Raw genomic sequence first — 22,041 nt, 5'->3', positions numbered from 1 at the left:
CGACACACATTTCCCTGGAACGAGGGGATTCAAGCTCCCTCTAAGCACAGCCTCCAGAACAAAGATGCTGTGGTCCACGGAATACCAATGCAAACTTTGAAATGTGCAGAGTTTTCTAGAGAGTGTTCAGCCTTTTTTGGATTCTCAAAGGGATTCATGTCCCCAAAAGATAAGAACTACTGCTCTTAATTAAAAAGAGTCTGAAAGCAAACTGATGAGATTGAAGCTCTGGCCATGGGTTGTCACAAGGAAAGATTTTTATTTGAGAAGATTGGATACTTCTGGAAATGTTCCTGCTAAATCCAAAAACACCTGACAGTCCAGCTCCAACACTCACAAACCCACCAACAGCCTCGTTCCGCAGACAAGACGGGACCGTCCATGGCCGGCTCCCCTCCCACCGCCGCTCGCCTCCATCCAGGGGCACAACTGAAATGCCAAGGCCACTCAGCTACTCCGGCCACAGGAGGGGAGAACGGGATCCCGCCTCCCAGGTCAGGGCCCCGGTGGGGGATGCCCACGGGGGCACAGCTGAGGCAACATCACACACAAACACCATGACCAAAGTCAGCGAGTGCCCGAGGGGTCCCCCTGGCTTCAGTGACAGCACAGCCAGGCTGGGACGGGCTGGCGTCCCCCGTGTGATCATCTCACCACCCCAGGACAGCACAGTGCCTCTGAAGGAAGCACCGCAGGAACCCTTAACCGCAATCACATTTCTCACACTTTAAACGGGACAGAATCTCTCTCCCCAAGAACATCAGTTTGGACCTTCCTGGCTCAATAGGCCGTTGGGCAAAGGACAGTGCACCTGCCAGTCTTAGTTGACTGTGGAGTCCAAGGTGTGGGCAAAGGCCTGTCCAGAAAGGGCTGGACAGCGACTCAGCCGAAGGGGCGCCCACTACTGACGCCACTGCCCACGCCGCTCTCAGCTCAGCTGAGATCAGAACCCGCGGTGAAGCGAGCACCTGCTGCTGGGGGTCTACTGACGGCCCTTCTCTGCGAGCATGTGTGCCCTCTGTGAAGGGGTGCACTCACATCAGCGTCGCAGCCGCAGGAAGAACGCGTGTTTACACTCCGCGCTCTCCAAGGGGTAATATTTATCGTAAAAATCTAAAACATATTCTTCAGTCTTGAATCCAAACTTCTGGTAGAGCAGCATAGCAGGGTTGCTCGCTGAGACGTGAAGGGTTACGTCCTTGCCCATGCAGGTCTGCCGAAAGAGTGGAAAAACACAAGGTGAAAATGAAAAAGCCGGAGGGAAAATGAGTGGGTGAAGTAACTTTTAAGTGTAGGCAGCCAGTTACAGAAACCAGAGACACTGGGGCCTGAAGCTGAGACACTGCAGCACCAGCAACAGCAGGAAACCTGACCCGTCTCTGCCGCCACCAAAACACTGCGCCGAAACGTTCAAGGCCAAGGAAACAGACGGTAAGCTGCGTGTGTTCTTTTTCTCTTTGGAGCAAAGAGCCAACAGGGATATTTCACTGTCAATTGTTTTATATTCAATTGCATTTAAATACATCAAGCATATCAATACCAACATCACAACAATCTTGAAGAAAGAGAGGACAAGAGGAGACATTCTGCTTTTAAAAACAAGATGTCATCCTACAAGGGAATCGTAAAAATTCCCTGCCTAGACCTTCTAGATGTTAAATTAAGTAGCCAGATATGAAATATTAAGACTTCTGTTTAATTATACAACTTGAATACCTTATACAGACATTCTGAATCCCAAAGACACTCTCTCATCACTCCCAAACTTCTCAGAACTGAGGTTTCTGCATTTAGCATGGGCCTAATCCTAGGGGAAAAGAGTGATGCTTGCTCTGTCAAGTCTAGGCAAGTTCTTAGATTCTTTAATTAGCTACACAGAAAAAAGTACCCCGAAAGTCACATAAATTCAGAACTTGCTCTTTCATGAGGAGGCACTGAGATCCTGGACTTCATGAGTTCCTGAGATTTTACAATCCCAGGTCAAAGGCAGACAGATACCTTCTCTTCCCTGCTTCCCTCACATTCTGCATCCAAAGGCATTTTTAGGACAAGAAAGAACGACAAGCACACCAAGGACGATAGTCCTCTTTACGCTGCAAGTTGGCACAATCCCAGCAGCCCCATCGCCGAGCACAGCTGACCGTCCGGGTGGTACTGTGTCTGGGCCGGGGTTTATGGTCTGGCTGGGGGCCAGGCACCCACATACAAAGACGGGCACTCCTCCTCCCAGCCAGGGAGGCTCAGTAAGGACTGGGTGTGCTACCAGAACATCACACCCCTGCCCTATCCACTGGCCCTTGCTGGTGAAGGAGGAGGCAGGAGCCCGTGGCCATCCTACCAGGAGAGGGTGGACAGGGGGAGGTCGGCCCTGCGCACGGGGTGGGTGAAGGCAGGGTGTGGCGGGGATAATGGAGACAGCCTCACACTAACTGCCAAGAGAGGAGAGGAGAATGCAATTCCTCGATAGAGGGTTCTCAAGGTTCTCACCAACATCTGGGAATTACTGAGCAAGTTTCATTAAAAACTGGAAAAAAAAAACACTGAATTATCTCCATCTTCTATTTAAAAAGAATCTTGCCCACGTGACACACAATGCTCCATACCCAATGGTTTCTAAATAAGCTACCAGATAAATTCTGGGGAAAAAAAAAATCCTTGCATGTTTTTCTGGTGTTAGTATATAAATATATGGTCTATTTTCCTCAAAGGTGATAGATATATCAAAGGATGAATTACCTAGAAGGTTCACAGCAACAGTAAATTAAAAACAAGCAGCATTAACAGAATGCACATACCACTGACTGATAGTCTGGCTAAAATGTTTAAAAATACTTAAGAACTAAAAGTCACTTCTCACTTCCACTTCTCAGAGTCACCGCGGTGGTGATTCCAAGAGCAGCAGCAGTTACAATACGGACGGTACAAGTGCTTTAGGCTCCCACTTGTGGTACTTTCCTCATTTCATTTACTACACATGGTCACAAACTGATTTCTTTGAAACCTGGGTCTGAGGAGTGACCCTCTTTTAGGGGGTGAAGGCTTCTCTCTGGGTGTTAATAACCTCGTGAGCGACACAGACCGGCTCCTCTTCACTGGCGTCGCCTGGCGCTGGCCTCCTCCTCCAAGCCTTTCAAGGAAACCCACAGGCAGGTGGGCAGACAGTGAGCAGAGACAACATACCTGAATCAGATGATAAATCATGAAAGTCGCAATCCCTGCTCTTCTCCACTCAGGATGGACAAACAGAAATGAAATGTACGCTTCGTTGTACTTCACATCGGGGACCATGAAGCCAAAGGCAATGATGACTTTCTTATAGAGGACGACGACGCTGAAGTCCGGGTACTGCAGGCACTCGGACAGGTCAACACCTACGGAGAGAGGCCAGCAGGGTCAGCCCAGGCTCGGGGGCTAGTGAGCAACAGGCCACTCAGTCTGTGCTTTCAGCTGCATCTGCGTGCTAAAACACCCATACTGGAGACAGAGACATTACCATAGACACCACACATTCAGATCATAAAAATAAAAAAGTGAATTTTAGAAAATATCAAAATTAGCATCGCCTGGTCTACGTACATATGTTAAAAGAAGAGAAGCAGGACAGGGTGGGTAGGAGAGAGCACACAAGCTCAGAACTGGACGCACCTAGTGTTGCACTCAGCCTCCGGGGCTGCGAGTGCCAGCTGGCGCATCCCTAAGCGCCCCGCCTCGGTATCTGCCTTGGGTAAGATGAGAGATACCCAGACCCCAGGGGGCTGAGGAAAGATCCCGAGACCGCCCGTACACAGACAATTGACAAGCTCTTTAATACAAATGCCACATTTTACAATAAAGGAGTAAAATATAACATAACTCCATGTTTAACGTTTGGAAGGCACCCAGTGTAGGGGCAGGAAGTAGCAGACACTCCCAGAATGCTCCTTTCAGCCCCATCCCAGCCCCCACCACGTGCACTGTGACATCCTGACAAAATCTCATCCAGCTCCTAGAAGACACGTATTATTTCCTTTACATTCCAAAGCAGTGCAGTAAAATAGATCCACAAAGAACATGTTTATATTTAGCAATGAAACTGTGTTCCTTTGATCGATGGCTTCAGAGACAATATGTTAAGGCTGATAAAATCACGAATCACATTGGATTTATTCTTATTTTCAAAGTCTGTGGTTGGGGTATTTGGCTTTTTTTTTTTTTTGGCGGTACACGGGCCTCTCACTGTTTTGGCCTCTCCCGTTGCGGAGTACAGGCTCCAGATGCGCAGGCTCAGCGGCCATGGCTCATGGGCCTAGCCGCTCCGCAGCAGGTGGGATCTTCCCGGACTGGGGCACGAACCCGTGTCGCCTGCATCGGCAGGCGGGCTCTCAACCACTATGCCACCAGGGAAGCCCAAGGGGTATTTGGCTTTTTAAAAAACAACTTTTGGGACTTCTCTGGTGGCGCAGTGGTTAAGAATCTGCCTGCCAATGCAGGGGACACGGGTTCGAGCCCTGGTCCGGGAAGATCCCACATGCCACTGAGACCATGTGCCACAACTACTGAGCCTGCACTCTACAGCCCGCGAGCCACAACTACTGAAGCCCATGCACCTAGAGCCTGTGCTCTGCAACAAGAGAAGCCACTGCAACGAGAAGCCCGCGCACCACAATGAAGAGCAGCCCGTACGCGGCAACGAAGACCCAACACAGCCAGATATAAATTAATAAAAATAAATAAATAAAAACAATTTTTGGCTGTGCTAACACTCTCAAAAGGACCAGCTAAATAAACACACAGAATTATTACGCAAAAATCACAAGCGTCCAAATACGCCCAAGCTACCAGCCTGTGTGGTACTGATGGACATTACCTGGGATCTAGACACATGTGGAAGCAAAAGAGGGTGAATCATTTATTCTGGAACCAGAGACAAACAGGGAAGAGGAACAAACAAAAACACTGTTTATTACTTTAACTGTTCGCTTCTTCTTGACCTTAGGAAAGAAAGAGATGTTTATATTTTAATATTTCTATGTTAGTAGAGACAAACTGAATGAAATCATATAAGGTTTTGGGGGTCACACGACATACACTAATTTTAAAAACTGCTAAAATGAATGACACAGAAAATGGATCTGCCTAGTTCAGGAGGGGAGAACATACCAGGCCAGAAAAACTCCTGACACATGGAGTTTATCGTCGGGATGTGATTTGGCCGGACATAGCAGTAATCAAGAGGTGCGTCCGGCTCTGGCGTCCAGTGAGGGTCACTCCTGTGCAGGTGGGAACGAATCTGGGACAGCAGCTGCAGTTTGGGTGGCTTTGTTTCATAATCACGCCTCCAGAACCCAGAAAATAAACAAACTGAAGTCAAGAAAAATACCCATTATTCCCAGCCATTTGATTCACAAAACTCTTTGATCTGCTTGAAATTTTAACTTAATTTGCACTACTTTATATATGGCGGCTGACTTAACAGCTACATTTCTGGTATGAAATTTAAAATTCATTCTATCAATATTCGTCAGACCCAACCCCTCAGTACCTGCCAGGAACTCTACTAGTGCTGGTAAGCCTTGATGAACAGAATGGGGAAACAGAAACAGCATCCTAATTCAATGCTCTGAGTGCTGGGACACAGGACAGAGCCCAGGAGAGGAAGGCCCAACCCTGCCAGGACAGCTGGGGACCAGGAGCTGGAGGAGGCTCGCATGCTGCTTCCCCGCGTCTGCCCGGGAGGGCGGGGCTGTGCCAGGAGGACCGCATGACTGGGGGCTGCAGAGCAAGCGTGGTCAGCAGAGACAACTATCAATCATGCACAGCCCAGTGCTGGGGCCTCTCCGGCCAGCTGGGCGTCCAGGGCGCTGCCTACACAAGGAGACTCATCAGTAGCCCGCACAGAGGCCCGACTGAGGCATCATCCCATTTTTTCATTTCACAGACTAAATATATATAGAACTTTGAAATTTAAAACAAAACAATGAGTATGATAATCATAATGAAATCTAACAGAGTTAACTTATCCTTGCCTTTTATGTTTCTTTCAAAGGACCATCCTTTCTGCAAAAATGTACAGTTGAAACAAGCCAAGGATGAGACTGGACACAGAGCACAGACTCAGTCCTTGCTGATGCCAGCTCACAGGTCTTGGTCTTTATTCGCTCCAATGGGGGAACAGGGCTTGAAAACCACAAACATTACTCCCCGCGACATACTCAACATCACAGCTCTTCTCTGTATACCTGATGTAAGGCTTTAGGATCCGAGAAGTGTAAGGGCTGACAATGCTCTGGTCCACAGCCATATCTTCCGACCCCACCAAACGGTACAAAAACTTCGTGGTCTGGTGCCGAAATCCTTTCCTGGATGGCAAGGCAGTCTATGAGAAAGACATGTTAGTTATATAAAAATAAAATTACTCAAAGGATTGGTTTAATTTCCACAGATAAGTAGTACTTACAGCATTTTTATGTGTCAGAAAGTAAGTCTTTCCACAGGACTTAACTGGAAAGCTCAAGGTTCAATACAAACTTCATAGGTACCTTCACATAAAAATGGATATGAAAAACTGATCCCGGTTTAATAGTTTAAAAGCAAAATAATTTAAAAATTTTTAAAGTTTTGTAAAGATTTTAAAAGAGATTTAGACAGGTGAAATGCAGAATTGATCCCTGGATTTACAGCCTCTCCAGGTTTCATGTTGTCTATAAAGGCACAGTCAATCCACTCATCAAATGTTCACCAGTCCAAGCATCGGGGGGAGGGGTAACACACCTAGGCTTCCTGTCTCATGAGTGGTCTCTGTTATCACAGGGGCGTGGGGGTCAATCACTGCTGCATCTGTATGTGGATCTATTACAATGTCTCTACCAAGTAAATCTGACAAAAGTAGGACTGATGCAGATTATCATCCCTAAAACACAGCATGAGCGGAGAGGCCCGACCAGAGGGTCAAGGGGGACGCAGTCCTGCTCCTCCAGAGGATGTCCCCACAGAAGGGCTGCAGACGTCTGCTCTCCAGACACTGCTGCTCCAGGGCCCTCAGTCATGTCGTAACAGAACATGAAAATTAGGGTTTTATAGCAAAGAGCTCAGATGGAAAGATTAAAAGGCACATTTATAAAGTGGTTTGCCAAGGGTTGGATGAAGTTTAGAAACCTGAGTTGTTTTTGTAGAAACAGCTTGCTCTTAGCATAGAAAATAACTTTGTTGGAAGAAGAGCAAGAATTCTTTCCTTAATAATTTGCTCTGATTACTTTCCCAAACCGGACACCAAAACTTTCAAAGGCCAACTCTGAAATTCTTCCAGGACTTTGCATTTCAAAGTGAAATTCAAAGTTGTGGTATACAGTTTCCAAATATGGCCCAATGCTTCCTCCTGTGCCTGAAGGTACAAGTGTCTCCCCATATGGAAAGGCGGAGCCAATGTCCCCTCCCCTGGAATCTTCAGAACATGGCATAAAGTAACATTCTGGGACTTCTGAGCCCAGGCCATAAGGGAGCCGGCGGCTTCCACTTCCTCCCTCCTAGAGCCCAGCTGCCACGGTGCCCAGGCGCAACCACTGAAGGGCTGGCGGCCATACGGAGACAGGCTCTGGAGGACCCAGCTCCCAGCTGAGTGGAGCCACAGGGTGCCCCTTCCCTCAGCACATGAAGGAGAAGAACACCCAGCTGAGCCAGTCAACCCACAGACTCAGAAGAAGAATTAAATAGTTACTGTTTTTTTGTTTGTGTGGTACACGGGCCCCTCACTGTTGTGGCCTCTCCCGTTGAGGAGCACAGGCTCCGGACGCGCAGGCTCAGCGGCCATGGCTCACGGGCCCAGCCGCTCCGCGGCATGTGGGATCTTCCCGGACCGGGACACGAACCCGTGTCCCCTGCATCGGCAGGCGGACTCCCAACCACTGCACCACCAGGGAAGCCCAATAGTTACTGTTTTAAGCCACTAAGCTTTGGGCTGGTTTGTAATGCAGCAGAGATTACAGCAGCCCCTGAGCCCATGAAACAGCATCAGGTTAAATGGGAAGGTGAGGTCTGTGAAAGACCTGGATGCACACAGTCCCCACCCCTTTCCTCTCCCTTGCTTCCACACCAGTTTAAACATCCTCAGCTTCTGCCTGGAACACTACTCCAGAATCTACTCCTGGTAAAGGTGCTGTGAAAACTGCTGAAATGACAACAAAGGACTTAGAATATTGCAACTTAGTTGACAAAGCAGCAGCTGCAGGGTTTAAGACGACTGACTCCAATTTTGAAAGAAGTTCTAACTGTGGATAAAATGCTATCCAACAGCACTTCATGCTACAGAGAAATTGTTCATGAAAGGAAGGGTCAATCAATAAGGCAGACTTCACTGTTGACTGATTTTAAGAAACTGCCACAGTCACTATGATCAGTCCACAGCCATCAACATCAAGGCAAGACTCTCCACCAGCAAAAAGATTACAACTCACTGAAGGCTCACATGATGGTTAGTATTTTTAGGAATAAAGTATCTTTTTTAAAAAAGAATTTCTTTTATTTATTTTTATTTTTGGCTGCATTGGGTCTTCGTTGCTGCATGAAGGCTTTTCTCTATTTGTGGCAAGCAGGGGTTACTCTTTGTTGCGGTGCGCAGGCTTCTCACTGCGGTGGCTTCTCTTCTTGCGGAGCACGGGCTCTAGGCACACGGGCTTCAGTTGTTGTGGCGCACAGGCTTAGCCCTGCACCACGGCTCGAACCCGTGCCCCCTGCATTGGCAGGCGGATTCTTGACCACTGCACCTCCAGGGGAGCCCCAGGAATACAGGATCTTTTAATTAAGGTATATATATTGGATTTTTAGAGATAATACTATTACACACTTGTTAGACTACACTATACTGTAAACATAACTTTTACATGCATTGGGAAACCAAAATATTCACGTGACTCTCTCTGTTGCAATATTTGCTTTAATGAAGTGGTCTGGAACTGAACCCGAAACATCTCTGAGGTCTGCCTGTAAGCACTCAACAAACAATGTTAAGGATAGGTCTCTTCAAAAAACCAAATGAAGAGATAAAGAAGTAATGGCGTCAACATTCATATTAGGAGTCCAGAAGGGGAGGAAAAAAATAAAGGAGGAATGTATTTAAAGAGCATGATGAGGAATTTCCCAAAATAAAGAAGCATGAGTTCCCCTTCGGGTTCCAGTCCTGCATGTAAGGAGCTCGGAAGTCCTCACTCCACCATAACAAGGAAAAGGCTGCACAAGCTGAAAATCAACAACTCTTCTCCGACCCATCAGAGAAGTAAAGTCACAGGGCAAACCGTTGCCTCACAGACTGGAGACAGACAAGTGGATACAGAGGTTCACAACCTACTGGAGTAAGAAGCCTTGGGAAGCAGTGCTGGGAGGGGGAAACCTTACCTGCAATCGATGAACTGCTGGAGGCTCAGCGGGGACAAGTCTGAGAGAACAGAGACCAGGGAGGCCCCGCACTTGCGTGAGTTTTACCTCTAGGAGGCTCTACGAGGTGCTCACTGTGAAGATCAAAGAAAAATCCCCTCCTGCTGCCATTGGCAGTAGCTCATTTTGAACTGTCAGGGTATCTGTGCTCCTTAACAAGGCTGCCCTCAGGCGAAACTATTCTGCCAGAGCCTAACCTACCTGAGGGAAGGGAATAGCCAGCCCCTGCCCCCTCTAGCCACCCTGTCCCACCTAACTGGGGAGGAAAACTGAGAAGCCCTTGTGGAGTCTCAGCCCAGGGGCACACGCTCACTTAGAGACTGAGGACCAATCCGAGGACTGTAGAACACCTCCCCACCACATCACTAATGGCCTATTCCCACAGTGCCTTGTACCCAGGACACCATCCCTGGCTGTCAATTACAAGGCAAGCTAAAAGGCAAAAACACAGTTTGAAGAGACAGAAGCATCAGAACCAGACTCAGGTATGGCAGAGATGTTGGAATTACTGAACTGGGAATAAGTATGATTAGCATGTTAAGGGCTCTAATGAACAAAGTAGAGGTCATGAAAGAACAGATGGGTAATTTAAGCAGAGACGGAATTTATAGGAAAGAATAAAAAAGAAATGTTAAGATTAAAACCACTGTAGCAGAAATGAAGAACGGCTTTGATGGGCTCACTGGTAGACCGGACGTGACTGAGGAAAGACTTCCTGAGCTTGAGGACATGTCAGCAGAAAAGCTGCCAAAACTGAAAAGCAAAGGGAAGAAAGACAGAACGGAACAGAATATCCAAAAACTGTGGTACAACTACAAAAGGTGTAATATATGCATAACGGGAATAGCAGAAGGAGGAAAAAGGAACAGAAGAAACACCTGAAGCAATAACAACTGAGAATTTCCCCAAGTTAATGAGACACCAAACCAAAACCACAGTCCCAAGGAGCTCATAGAATAAGGAGGATAAACGCCAAGAAGCATGTCGGACACGTGTAACTGAAAAAGAAGAGGTGCCAAGCAAGATAAATGAGAGCAAAAAACACTGGAAACGCATGAACACAAGTCAAGATCAAAAACAAAGGGAAAAATCGGAAAGCTACCAGGACATGGGACAATAAAAAAGGAGGCCACCTACAAAGAAACAAGAGTAAGCCTGACATTGTGGCTCCAGGAACGACACTACAGCAAGACGATGATGGAGTAATAATGCTAAAACGTTAAAAGAAAAAATGACAATTTTATATCCAACTATGTTAGCATTTAAATGCAAGAGTGAAGTGAAGATCTTCTGAGGCATACTGGTTTAAAAATTAACCTCAGGGCTTCCCTGGTGGCGCAGTGGTTGAGAGTCCGCCTGCCGATGCAGGGGACACGGGTTCGTGCCCCGGTCCAGGAAGATCCCACATGCCATGGAGTGGCTAGGCCCGTGAGCCATGGCTGCTGAGCCTGTGTGTCCGGAGCCTGTGCTCCACAACGGGAGAGGCCACAACAGTGAGAGGCCCGCGTACCACAAAAAAAAAAAAAAAATTAACCTCAAAAAGACCGTATTTTAAAGAACTATCAGAGGAAGTACTCTAGCAAGAAGTTAACCCAGAAGAAGCAATGGGAAGTGAGACTGAGTGAACACTTTAGTGAGATTTACTGGTACCTAAACAAGCAACACAAAAGAAAAAAGGCAAAGGAGAGCACGCAAAGGTATTTTTTTGTTTGCAGGGTGAAGAGCACATGATAATATTAAAAAATTAACAGAGAAAAATCAATACATGTCTTAAGTTAGGACCTATAAAAAGAATAAAAATAGAACATACAATTTTCTTTATAGAAAAGATTCAACATCACATAGACTATTTTCTTTGACTAGATATAATTTGACTAGAAATTTAATTTGACTAGATAATTTGACTAGAAATTAAATATAATTTGACTAGAAATTAAATCAATTACTAAAAGATACTGTAAAAATTCTCATGTATCTAAGAAAACTATGAGCTATTTACCACTAAATAACTCTTGGGTTAAAGAGGAAATGCTGAGAAAAATTACGAAACACAAAGTACTGACTGATAAAAAAATCACATCATTTCAAAGGTCATGAGTCATGGCTAAAACATCACAGGGACAGTTATAGCTATGAATATACTGATCAGAAGACAAGAAAGAGAATGGATTGAACAAATGCATTTATGGCTGCTCCCCTATGTAACTGCATTAAAGTGATACTAAAATTCCAGGTTAAGATGGGGGATTAAACATAAACATCCAATTTTATTTCCTCCCAAAACCCAACTACAAGAAACAGACTTAAAAAAAAAAAAAAAAAGACAAGCAGGCAAGAACAAAAAGATCAGGAGAAGAAACCAAAGTAACTGGGAAGCAGATGGACACAAAGTAGCAGATTTAAAGCCAAAATCCCAAGCTGGCTTTCAGTGAAGTGAGAACCGGCCCAACCTGTACTGCAGAATCCTCCTAAATTACGCAGGTGGCAGCACCAGGTTCCTCTGGAACTGGGAAAAACTAAGGAGCAGGTAAAAGCTGTGGGTGGAGCAGGAAGGCCCCAAACCTCCAACCCCTCTCCCACCCACAGGGTGGCTGCCCTCCCACAGGAGTCTGGGGCCCAGATCTACAGAAGGCCTAACCAGGCTCCGGACGGGCAGCTCACGTGGCACTGAAGGGTGAGGCCTGCACCAGCTGAAGGCTGAGACCCCCCTCTCCCGGTGGCCACAAGGGTCCCGAGACTGAGGAGTCTTCTACAGGGACTCTGACTGGCCTAAGGGCCTAAAGGAAGTGATACTGGGGGTCCTCGGCCGAGGACTGACTGGCCTAGAATTGCCGGTTCAACCTAGCTTTCCCGAAGACTCTGAAAGCACTGCTCCACTGCCGGCTTCCTTCCAGTATTGCTGTTAAGCTGGCGCTCAGCTTTACCCAGCGCTAGCTGGGGATTCTGGCTCTAAATTCAAGGCCTTTCAGACACACAAGGTCTCAAAGTTTACTTCCCGGGCAGCTTTCCTCTGGAAGCCACTAGGATGTGCTTCACTAAAGAAGGGAGTAAACCTATGAAAAGGTAAAGATGGGGAGCAGAAAACAGGGGGTTCAATCCAGCAGAGGGGAAGATGGGGCTCCGGCGAGGGGAGATGCCAGGACCATGATGGCGGCCAGTACAGAGCGACAAGTGTGACTCAAGGGGCAGACATCCTGAGGCTACCGTCACTAAGCCTCTGCCCCACTGGACCGTCTTGTAAACCTGAGGAGGCTTGTCCATGCTCAGCTTGGTTCACAACGCATGTGAGGCTCCCCTGCTCCCTCCACGGGCTCCCTGGGTCAGCGGAGGACACTTACCCCACAGATAACCGCCCTGACCTCTGACAAGCTGGAGGGAAGCACGGCAGCCCTGATGCAGGACAGGGACCCAACCCCCCGGGACCCACCTCCCGGCAACCCCGACCAGATTTCCGCACATTCCCTGGTACACACTGCAGCCCGCTGATGCTCAGACTCCCAGGACTCCTTAACGACCTTAACCACTGACTTCCCCAGGAAGGGGTCACGTCACGGCAGATGAAACCAGAGCACGACTGGATGAGTTTCCTGAGGCTGCCGTATCAACACTGCACAAACAGGGGGCCTTAAACAACAGAAATGTATGTATTCCTTCTCTCATGGTTCTGGAGGCCAGAAGCCAGCCATCAAGGTGCCAGCAGGGCCGTGGTCTCTCAGAAGCTCTGGGTGGCAATCTATTCCATGTCCTTCTCTTGGCTTCTGGCGTGGTTGGCAAGGCTTGCTGCCCCTTAGCTCTGCAGACACATCACTGTAAAAGCTGTAAAAGCTGCCTCAGTCATCACATGGCATGTCTCCTGTGTGTCTCTCCTCTTGTAAGGACAGAAGTCACACTGGGTTAAGGGCCCAACCTACTCCAGTGTGACCTCAGCTTAACTACTTATACCTGCAAAGGGCCTATCTCCACATGAGGTCACATTCACTGGCATCAGGGGTCAGGACTTCAATATACACTTTTGGGGACACAATTCAATCTACATCAGTGACCCAAAAAGCCCGTAAAGCTTATCTTCTCCTGGAAGCCTTCATCTAATAGCGGCAATTTCCTTGCACAGCTCCATCTGTGCTTCCTACTTAGTTTGCAAAACAAATAAACAAACAAAAAAACAACTAAAAGTACATTGTTTAGGGATAAAGATGTTAAAAAGGCAGAGGAATGATTAACACTGAAAGTCAGAAAGTAGCTCCCTCTGGGGGGAGCAAGCAGTGCCCAGAAGGATCTTTAAGGTGTTTTTAATGCCCTGTGTCTTAACCCAGGAGCTAGATTCATAGTTATTTATCTTATTAACCTCTAAATTATATCCATATGTTCTATGCATTCTTCTATGGGTACGATGCATTTCACACTTTTAAAAATTACAATGCATTTCATACTTGTAAAAATTAAGTATAGGGATTAAAAAGACAAACCTATGAGCACAAAGAAGAGGTGAGCAGATGACAGCAATGAAAGCATATGAGTAACTGGCAAGTGACTAAGACCAGCAGAGCCAAAACCTAAGGCAGGCTAGACTCTGGCAGCTCCAAAGAGATTCTGAGGCAGCCAAGGGTGGAAGCTCTGTCCTGAAAACAGGGAAATTCAGGTGAAGTTTAACAACAGCGTGGTCAGCTCCTGGTCCTCCCTTTGAGGCTTCTAGGATGTAGGCAGGCAGGTTACTACTTCCCAGGAAAGGAAAGCTGGGAAATAGGGAAATAAAGAAAATTAAGGGGATCCAGCTACAGCAAGGGTCTTTGGCAAACTACAGACCCCACAGGCCAAATCCAGCCTGCTTTTGTAAATACATGTTATTGGCATACAGCGACGCCCATTCATCACGTATCATGTATGCTGCTCTCACACTGCACAGCAGGGCTGGCCTGCAAAGCCACAGCTACTTACTATTTGACCCTTTACGGAAAAGGCTTGCAAATCTCTGGTCTAGAGCGTCCAATATCCAAACAAGAGGGGTGCTCTAAAGAGACAAACCAGAGAAAACAGAAGCTAGGAAATCCAGAACTCAAGAAGGAGCGTTTCAGGGACTTCCCTGGTGGTCCAGTGGCTAAGACTCTGCACTCTCTATGCAGGGGGCCTGGGTTCAATCCCTGGTCAGGGAACTAAATCAAGCATATCATAACTAAAGAGCCTGCATGTCGCAAAGAAGATCCCACGTGCCACAACTAAGACCCAATGCAGCCAAATAAATAAGTAAATATTATTTAAAAAAATAAAAAAAAAAAGGAGTGTTTCAAATGGCAAGGCCCACAGAGCAAAGGCCCAGCCCCAGGGAAGAAAAGCCCCACATGTGGTATCATCACTGGGTAATATCAGAACACTGGCAACAAAGACCGGACCCCACTAGTGTCCAAAGAAGCAGATAGGAAAATGTGCAAAGAGTCCAAACAGGCAATTCACAAACAACTAGGAAAAAGGAAAAATGTTTAACTTCACCTGTCATCAAAGAAATGTAAATAAAAAACAAGGCTTCATTTTACAGCCATCAGATTAGCAAAACCAGTTAAAGGATGGTTAGTAGCAAACTCCACCAAAGATACAGGAAAGAAGCCGCCTTGCTCCTGCCATGGGAAGACGGATTCCAGCACTTCTGGGTGGAATCAACTGTTCCCGGGAGCGCTCACACACAGGCATCCTCCGGCCACGCTGACTCACACTGACCCCAGCTGCTCTTTCTGCAGGGTGTCACCTAACTACACAGATGTCCACATGCCTTCACTCCTGCTCAGCTCAGTGTCCAGTATGCTGTATGTCCTCAACAAACCTGTCCATCAAAGCCACGACCCAAACCATGTACAGCCACCCTCAGGGACTAAGAGATACAAAGAAAACATCTAGGTTCCTTCTGGAATCCCCAAAAGGAAAACAAAAATCCAAACTCAGGTGTATGAAAGGATGTTCATATTGGACAAATAAAAAAAAATACAGCCCAGCCATTTTTGTACCTCTCTCCCTTGCTGTTTTCTTCCACATGCCCACGTGCTCCTTGGAGCTGTAGCCCCAGGAGTTGGAGAGCGAGGCCAACACTTACCTGGTACCGGTCAAGGATTCTGAAGTCCTGACAGGTCGTCCTGTACATGGCTTGTCCAGCTGGAAGCCTGGAAACTCCTTCTTTGGCCCCATAAATCCCGTCCACTAACAGGAGCGCGGCATTCACAACCTGATCCAGGTCAAAGAGCGGCAGCCCCCGGTCCCTCTTCGCCTGCCGGACAATCAGCTTCCGCTTCAGCCGCCGGGCCTCTGGGGTCATGGCCACGGCCCCAGGACAGGCTTCCAGCCGCTTGAGGAGCAGCTTCTCCTCGTAGATGCTCACGGGGGTGAACCTGGGCCCTTTGGGCTTCCGGTCCTTCTCCAGCACGGGCTTCCTTTTCTCTCGAGCCCTTGTTTGCAAGGACGTGTTGGAGTCTGTGTCCTCGCTGTCGATGTCCATCCTGTCGGGCTTCTCTTCCTCACTCTCCACCTCCTGCTTGATCTGCTCAGGGGCTCTGACCTTCTTCCTGCCTCCAACCCCTGGCCCTGAGGCGGCCGAGCCGGGAGGGGGCGGGAGGTACTCCATCCCAGGGTCGATGACACCGTCGCCTTCCATCTCATCGTCATCTGCGCAGAGCAGAAAGCAGGAGGGGAATGCAGACCCGCCGCCCACAGGGACAGCGCACACACTGCCATCAGAGCCACACACAACCCAAGAGACCTGAGGACGGGCCGTCTTACCGTGAAACAAGGCTTGTGGTGGCATCACGTCTGGAATCAGATCGGCTTCTGAGAGCAGGCTGGGCGTGGCTGAGTGAGAGGCAGGGGTCCCAGGGGCAGAGAAATCCAGAGACGGGGAAGGAGATGGGCTTGTCAGCGGGGTGCGGTCGGAGGAGCTCAGGGACGAGAAGTCGATCACTTCTCCTTTTTCCAGAATCACATCCGGCCTACGTCCTCGGCTGATGAACTTCACAGGCGTCGAGGAGGTGCTGCGGTCAAGAAAGCCAGCCGCCTCTTTCTGGGCTCTCCGGATGTCCTTCGCTTCCTGAGTGCGAGACCTCTTCTCTTTCAATTCCATGGCAGATTCCACAGGATTCCGACTCACCCGCTTTCTAAGTCCCTCGACAGTAATGATGGGATCTAAAGTTGGTTTCGAGGCTGCTGGAAAAGAATAAATATCTAAATTTTTTAATAGCTATTCAACGTTAGCTGCTTATTCTACCTTATTGTGACTCTACTTCCATGTTTGAAAGAGAAAAATGTTCAATGAATGCCCTAAACTAAGACTTAGACTTCTCTTAACCAGGAAAAAGGAATTATAATGCAAATGTAAACACTTCTGCACCGTCTTTCTCCTACTGGAATTGGTAAACGTTAAAAGTTTGATAATGCTCAGAGAGTGTAGGGGGAAAATGGATAGTTCATGCCTTTTTGATAGGGCATAAATTTTATTACAACTTTTTGCAGGGTAATTTGGCAATATGATTAAAATTTTGAAAAAATATGCCCTTTGATACAGCAACCTATTTCCAGGAATTTATCACAAAAAACTGGCAAATGTGTGTAATTATAGTATTGTTTAAATACCAAAAAAGGACAGAAATAACCAAAATGTCCATCAACAGGGTAAAGGTTTAATAAATTATCACATAGCCATTCAACGGAATGCAATGAAATAAAAGAAAATAGGGTAGATCTACATGTACTGTTATGGGAAGATGTCCAATGTATACTGGTAAGTGGGGAAAAAAATGGAGAACAAGTAATATAGTATGAATCAGTTTATGGGGGTTTTTTTTAGTAAAAAAAATGCTTCAATATGCAGAGAGGACTTCTGAAAGCTTCACAAGAGACAGCAGTGGCTCCGCTGGAGTGAAGCTGCAGGCAGGGTGGGCATGTGGGGAACTTTCAGACTTTACACCTTCAATACTATGAGATTTGTTTCCAATTATATTTTGAAAACTTTAAAAGGTCATTAAAAATTTTTCAGATAAAAAAAATCAGATCAATGTGTGATATAAGGAGCTACTGTTAATTTTTTACAAGTGTAAAAATGGCATTATGGTTAGGCTACAAAAGAGAGTCCTTATGGATAAGAGATAAATCATGAAATATTTAAGAAGGAAGTGCTGATGCCTGGAAGTTGCTTCTAAATATTCTGAGGGTGGGGATGTGTGGAGGGTTGGGAGAAAGGACCCAGGGGCCAAGATAAAATGAGATTGGGACATCCCAGGTGGTCCAGTGGTTAAGAATCCGCCTTCCAATGCAGGGGACGAGGGTTTGATCCCTGGTTGGGGAACGAAGATCCCACATGCTGAGGGGAAACTAAGACCCGCAACTAAGACCCAACACAGCCTAATAAATAAATAAATATTTAAAACAAACAAACAAACAAACAAAAAAACCAAGATTGCCAGTGTTAACTGCTGAAGTAAAGACAAAGGTACCAGGGGATTCACTATATTACTTCACTATATTACTTCACATTTGTATATTTAAAATTTTCCATACTAGAAAGATTAAAACCATAAACAAACAGATTGAAAATAGAGAACCTTTCAGATACTAAAGGAAATTTATTAAACTGGTAACTTGATTAGGCAGTTATAAAACATTTTTTGTATAATATTTATTTACGGCATAAAAAACTGTGTTAGAATAAAACTGTGGGGCAGAGCAGCTCCGGGGAGGCAAGGGCTCCGTGCCTGGTCAAAGCGGATTGTCTACACTGGCACCTCTCAGCTCACGACATTACCTTTCACTTTCAGAGTGGAGATGGACAGCTTCTCTCCCTCGGGTTTCAGGGTAGGGGGCCTGTTGTGGACGAGCTTCCACCATCCCGGTTCTCCAAATTCCTGAGCTCCCGAGCGGAAGTACATGGGGCTCCCCACGCTAAGGCAGCCCGCCACCGTGCTCCACCAGGTGGAGGTCTTTTTCCTGGAGAGTCCAAGAATGTAAAAATTATTGGCTTTTCAACCCTATCCTTACATAGACAGTGCAGTCTCTGCCTCCAAGTCTGTGATAGGCTATGGAACTTCCCCTCTTTGAAGGAACAGAGCACAATGGATAAGGGAGAGGCTCGGGGTTCTGCGTGGCTTCAAATCCCAGCTCCACCACCTTCTAGCTGCCTCAGTTTCTTCATCTTTAAAATTAGGATAATAGAATGTGCAAGACTGCTGTGGCGATTAAATGAAGTTAATTCAAACAAAGCTCATAAAACACTTCTTATCCATGATTATGGAGTTCTACAGGCTAATTTTATTTAACTTGAGCTGCTTTTATGTGAGTTAAACACAACTCTCAGGAAAGAAAGCAGGAGAGTCATTAGCCCTGGTAAACAGTTCATTTTACCCATGGAGGAGGATGCATCCCTCAGTCTGCTACTTGCCTTCGCACAGTAGAGTAGGAATAAAACTATATGGTATGTCCCACAAACACAGAGTTGAACCTTGGGGGAATTACCAACTCTGACCAAACCCCCCCAAAATACAGCAAGCGTTTCAAAGTAACTACACAACAGTGTATACAACAAAAATTTTAAATGATATGTAAAATGTCAACTATTCAGGTTCCTGTTAAAAGTGCTTTTTTAAGGAAACTGTTCTATTTCCACCTTGAAAACATAAATCAATGACCGGAAATCCTAAAGAACAGTTCTTCGTAAGAAAGTCAGTCTAACAGATGAAAAATACTGCTTAGGGAGGCAAGAGAAAAATGTATCCTTAGGAACAGAGATGTACTAGAAAAATACAAACCAAAAGAACTCCACAAAAAACAAAAAAACTTTATAAAGGCATGAGCACATATCTGAGACAGGAGAATGACCCCCAGCATTCTGGGTCAGAGCAGAACGAGGTCTCACCTCATTCTGACCTTTCCAGGCCCCCCTCCTGTTGCCCAGCGGTCTGACCAGAACGAACCCATCCCACTTGCTTTCTTACACTGCCCAACACTGTCCCACAGGCCCCTTGGGATCTGTTCACTTTTCTTCCCATTGTCCTATTTGGCTTTGAATCCCTCTGGTGAATTTTCCATTTCAGTTATTGTACTTTTCAGCTCCAGGACTTCTTATCTCTTTATTGATATTTCTGTTTTGTCCATACATCGCTTCCCTGATGTTCTCCACCCTTCCTTTAGTTCTCTGGGCATCTCTAAGACAGTGCTTTAAAGTCTTTGTCCAGTAAGTCCACCATTAGGTCTTTTTCAGGGGCAATTTCTGTTAGTTTATTTTTTTCCTTTGAATGGGCGATACTTTCCTTGTTCTTTGTATTCCTTGTGTTTTGTTGGACAGTGGACATTTGAATCTAATAATGTGTTAACTCTGAACACCAGACTCTCCTCCTTCCCCGGAGTTTACTGGTTTTTGACAGCTGCAGGCTGTCTCTGTGCCAAAGATCAGCCGGAGCAGAAACTCAAGGTCCTCTCAGTTCATGTCTAAGCCTGTGCCTCCCCCTGGACATGCAGGGTGGCTAATTCCCCTGTATATGTGGGTGCTTTTGAATGTCTTAGTCTTCAACGTCTGGCTCCAAAAAGGGGACAAACAGGAAAGTGAAAGTGGGGAGGTAGGTGCCAGCCCTATAAGTCCCTTTAAAGTCACCTCAGCCAGACGGGGAGGGGCTTGCAACAATGGAGGAGGTGCAACAACAAAGGCCGCCCACGCCTTTATCAGCACCTCTGTGATCAGAAGCAGCAGTCAGTGATCAGCACAGATATGATATTTGGAGGACAGCATCCTTTGTGTCCACCCCGGATCCCATACTGTGTGCAAGCTGCTCCAGGAATATGTGCATGGCTGTCTGCCACAGTTAAAACTGGCCAATGCTGATTGTAATTTATGGTCCAAGGCTTCCTCTGGAAGTTGCAAGCCTTCAGCTGACTCCAGAGTTCCAATAAAGGTACACTGGATTCTGCCAATGCAACTGCTACCTAGGTGGGCAGACAGATTTCTGGTGCTTCCCACTCTGCCATCTTCCCAGGACCCTCATCATACAGGCACAGCTCATGTTACTGCACATCACAGATACTGTGTTTTTTAAAAACTGAAGGTTTGTGGTAACCCTGAATCAAGCAAGTCTATCGGTGCCATTTTTCCAAAAACATCTGCTCACTTCATGTCTGTGTGTCATATTTTAGATCTTGTAGTATTTCAAAGTTTTTCATTATTATTGTATTTGTTATGGTGATCTGTGATCGGTGACTTCTGATGTTACTCCTACAACTTGCTGAAGTTCAGACTATGGTTAGCATCTTTTAGCAATAAAGTATTTTTGTTTAATTTATTTTTTATTTTTGGCTGAGTTGGGTCTTTGTTGCTGTGTGTGGGCTTTCTCTAGTTGCGGTGAGCAGGGTCTATTCTTTGTTGCAGTGCACGGGCTTCTCATTGCGGTGGCTTCTCTTGTTGCAGAGCACAGGCTCTAGGCATGCAGGCTTCAGTAGTTGCAGCTTGCGAGTTCTAGAGCACAGGCTCAGTAGTTGTGGTGCACAGACTTAGTTGCTCCGTGGCATGTGGGATCTTCCCAGACCAGGGCTCGAACCCGTGTCCCCTGCATTGGCAGGCGAATTCTTAACCACTGAGCCACCAGGGAAGCCCAAGTATTTTTTAATTAAGGTGTGTATACTGCTTTTTTAAAAATAATGCTATGCATACTTAACAGACTACAGCATAATGTGAACATAGCTTTTATAGGCAGTGGGAAATCAAAAATTCACGTGACTCACTTTATTGTGATATTTACTTTACAACAGCAGTCTGGAACTGAACCTGCAACATCTCTGAGATATGCCTGTATAATATTTTTACTTTTAAATACTATGAATGTGTTTTATCATATTTCATCAAACATAAGATCCACTGACTTTAAGACACACCGTTTTGTGTACAAGAAGGAAAACTAGCTATCAAGTAAGCTATGACACACCATCACTTCTAAAATGTATCCAGCTGTCAGAGATGTCAAAGTGTGAAAAACTGTTTATCTTAAAATCAATGAAATATGGTAATAGAAAAAATATCCAAACTATTCTTCACTAATCAACATTATAACTTTGGGAAAAATTCAAGGCCAGGACTGTAAAACCAGATTAAATGACCACATATAAAATAGCAATTAAACTGTAGTAATTAAGCTTTTGTGTACTTTTTAACTTGCTTCTACAATAGGTACATAAAATTATTTAGGTTAGCCCTTAATAAACCTTTATACATTTAAACCTTAATAAAATATTAAGGACATATAAGATCTGAAAGAAAATGTATTCAAATTTAAAACTTCATTATACAGTATACTATTCTCTCAGATCCTATGGCAAATGAGAAATGGTTAACATTAAGAATTTTAAAGTATGCTCCATGGATAGCAGACTGTAAATCTTTAGCAGCTATGAGAAATGTTTAATTGCGGAGGCAGTGAGTCTGTGTTTTCATACATGGACACATCTGAGCACTGGAGACCACCTCAGGTGAGTGGTTTGGGGGCTTTTCCAATCACTGATGCTTAAAGCAGAGTTCCCAAAGGCAAGGACAGCACTGAGGCAGGAAACTGAGTGCCAAGGAGTCACAGAGTAATTTTTAATTCTCTTTCACTCCTCTGGTTAGATCAAGGAGAAAGTTAGTTGCTT

General features: G+C 46.0%; 1 protein-coding gene and 1 long non-coding RNA gene across 6 annotated transcripts in view; one reads left to right on the top strand and one right to left on the bottom strand.

The window, feature by feature from the left end:
• Positions 1 to 239: 239 nt before the first annotated feature.
• KAT14 (lysine acetyltransferase 14) overlaps positions 240 to 22,041 on the bottom strand; it is a 40,338-nt gene continuing 18,536 nt past the window's right edge. For 3 of the 5 annotated variants that reach the window (XM_022594258.3, XM_022594259.2, XM_022594260.2), the window contains exons 4-10: positions 18,179 to 18,360; positions 16,165 to 16,584; positions 15,485 to 16,050; positions 6,219 to 6,355; positions 5,140 to 5,315; positions 3,181 to 3,371; positions 240 to 1,213 (exon numbers count right to left, since the gene is read on the bottom strand). In XM_022594258.3, coding sequence (XP_022449966.1) covers positions 1,040 to 1,213; positions 3,181 to 3,371; positions 5,140 to 5,315; positions 6,219 to 6,355; positions 15,485 to 16,050; positions 16,165 to 16,584; positions 18,179 to 18,360 — 1,846 coding nt within the window. In that variant the 3' untranslated portion in view covers positions 240 to 1,039. The other 2 variants (XM_089896487.1, XM_089896488.1) reach the window with 2 other exon arrangements.
• On the top strand, positions 829 to 11,732 carry LOC149747442 (uncharacterized). The gene is made up of 2 exons (XR_016387859.1): positions 829 to 1,431; positions 6,026 to 11,732. It is a non-coding gene; the product is annotated as an uncharacterized LOC149747442 (long non-coding RNA).

This window comes from Delphinapterus leucas, chromosome 15 (assembly GCF_059928025.1).
Source record: "Delphinapterus leucas isolate spDelLeu-1000000601 "Yukka" chromosome 15, BTC_Dleu_Yukka2, whole genome shotgun sequence".
Classification (NCBI taxonomy): domain Eukaryota; kingdom Metazoa; phylum Chordata; class Mammalia; order Artiodactyla; family Monodontidae; genus Delphinapterus; species Delphinapterus leucas.
This window is presented reverse-complemented; position numbering and strand designations above follow the sequence as displayed.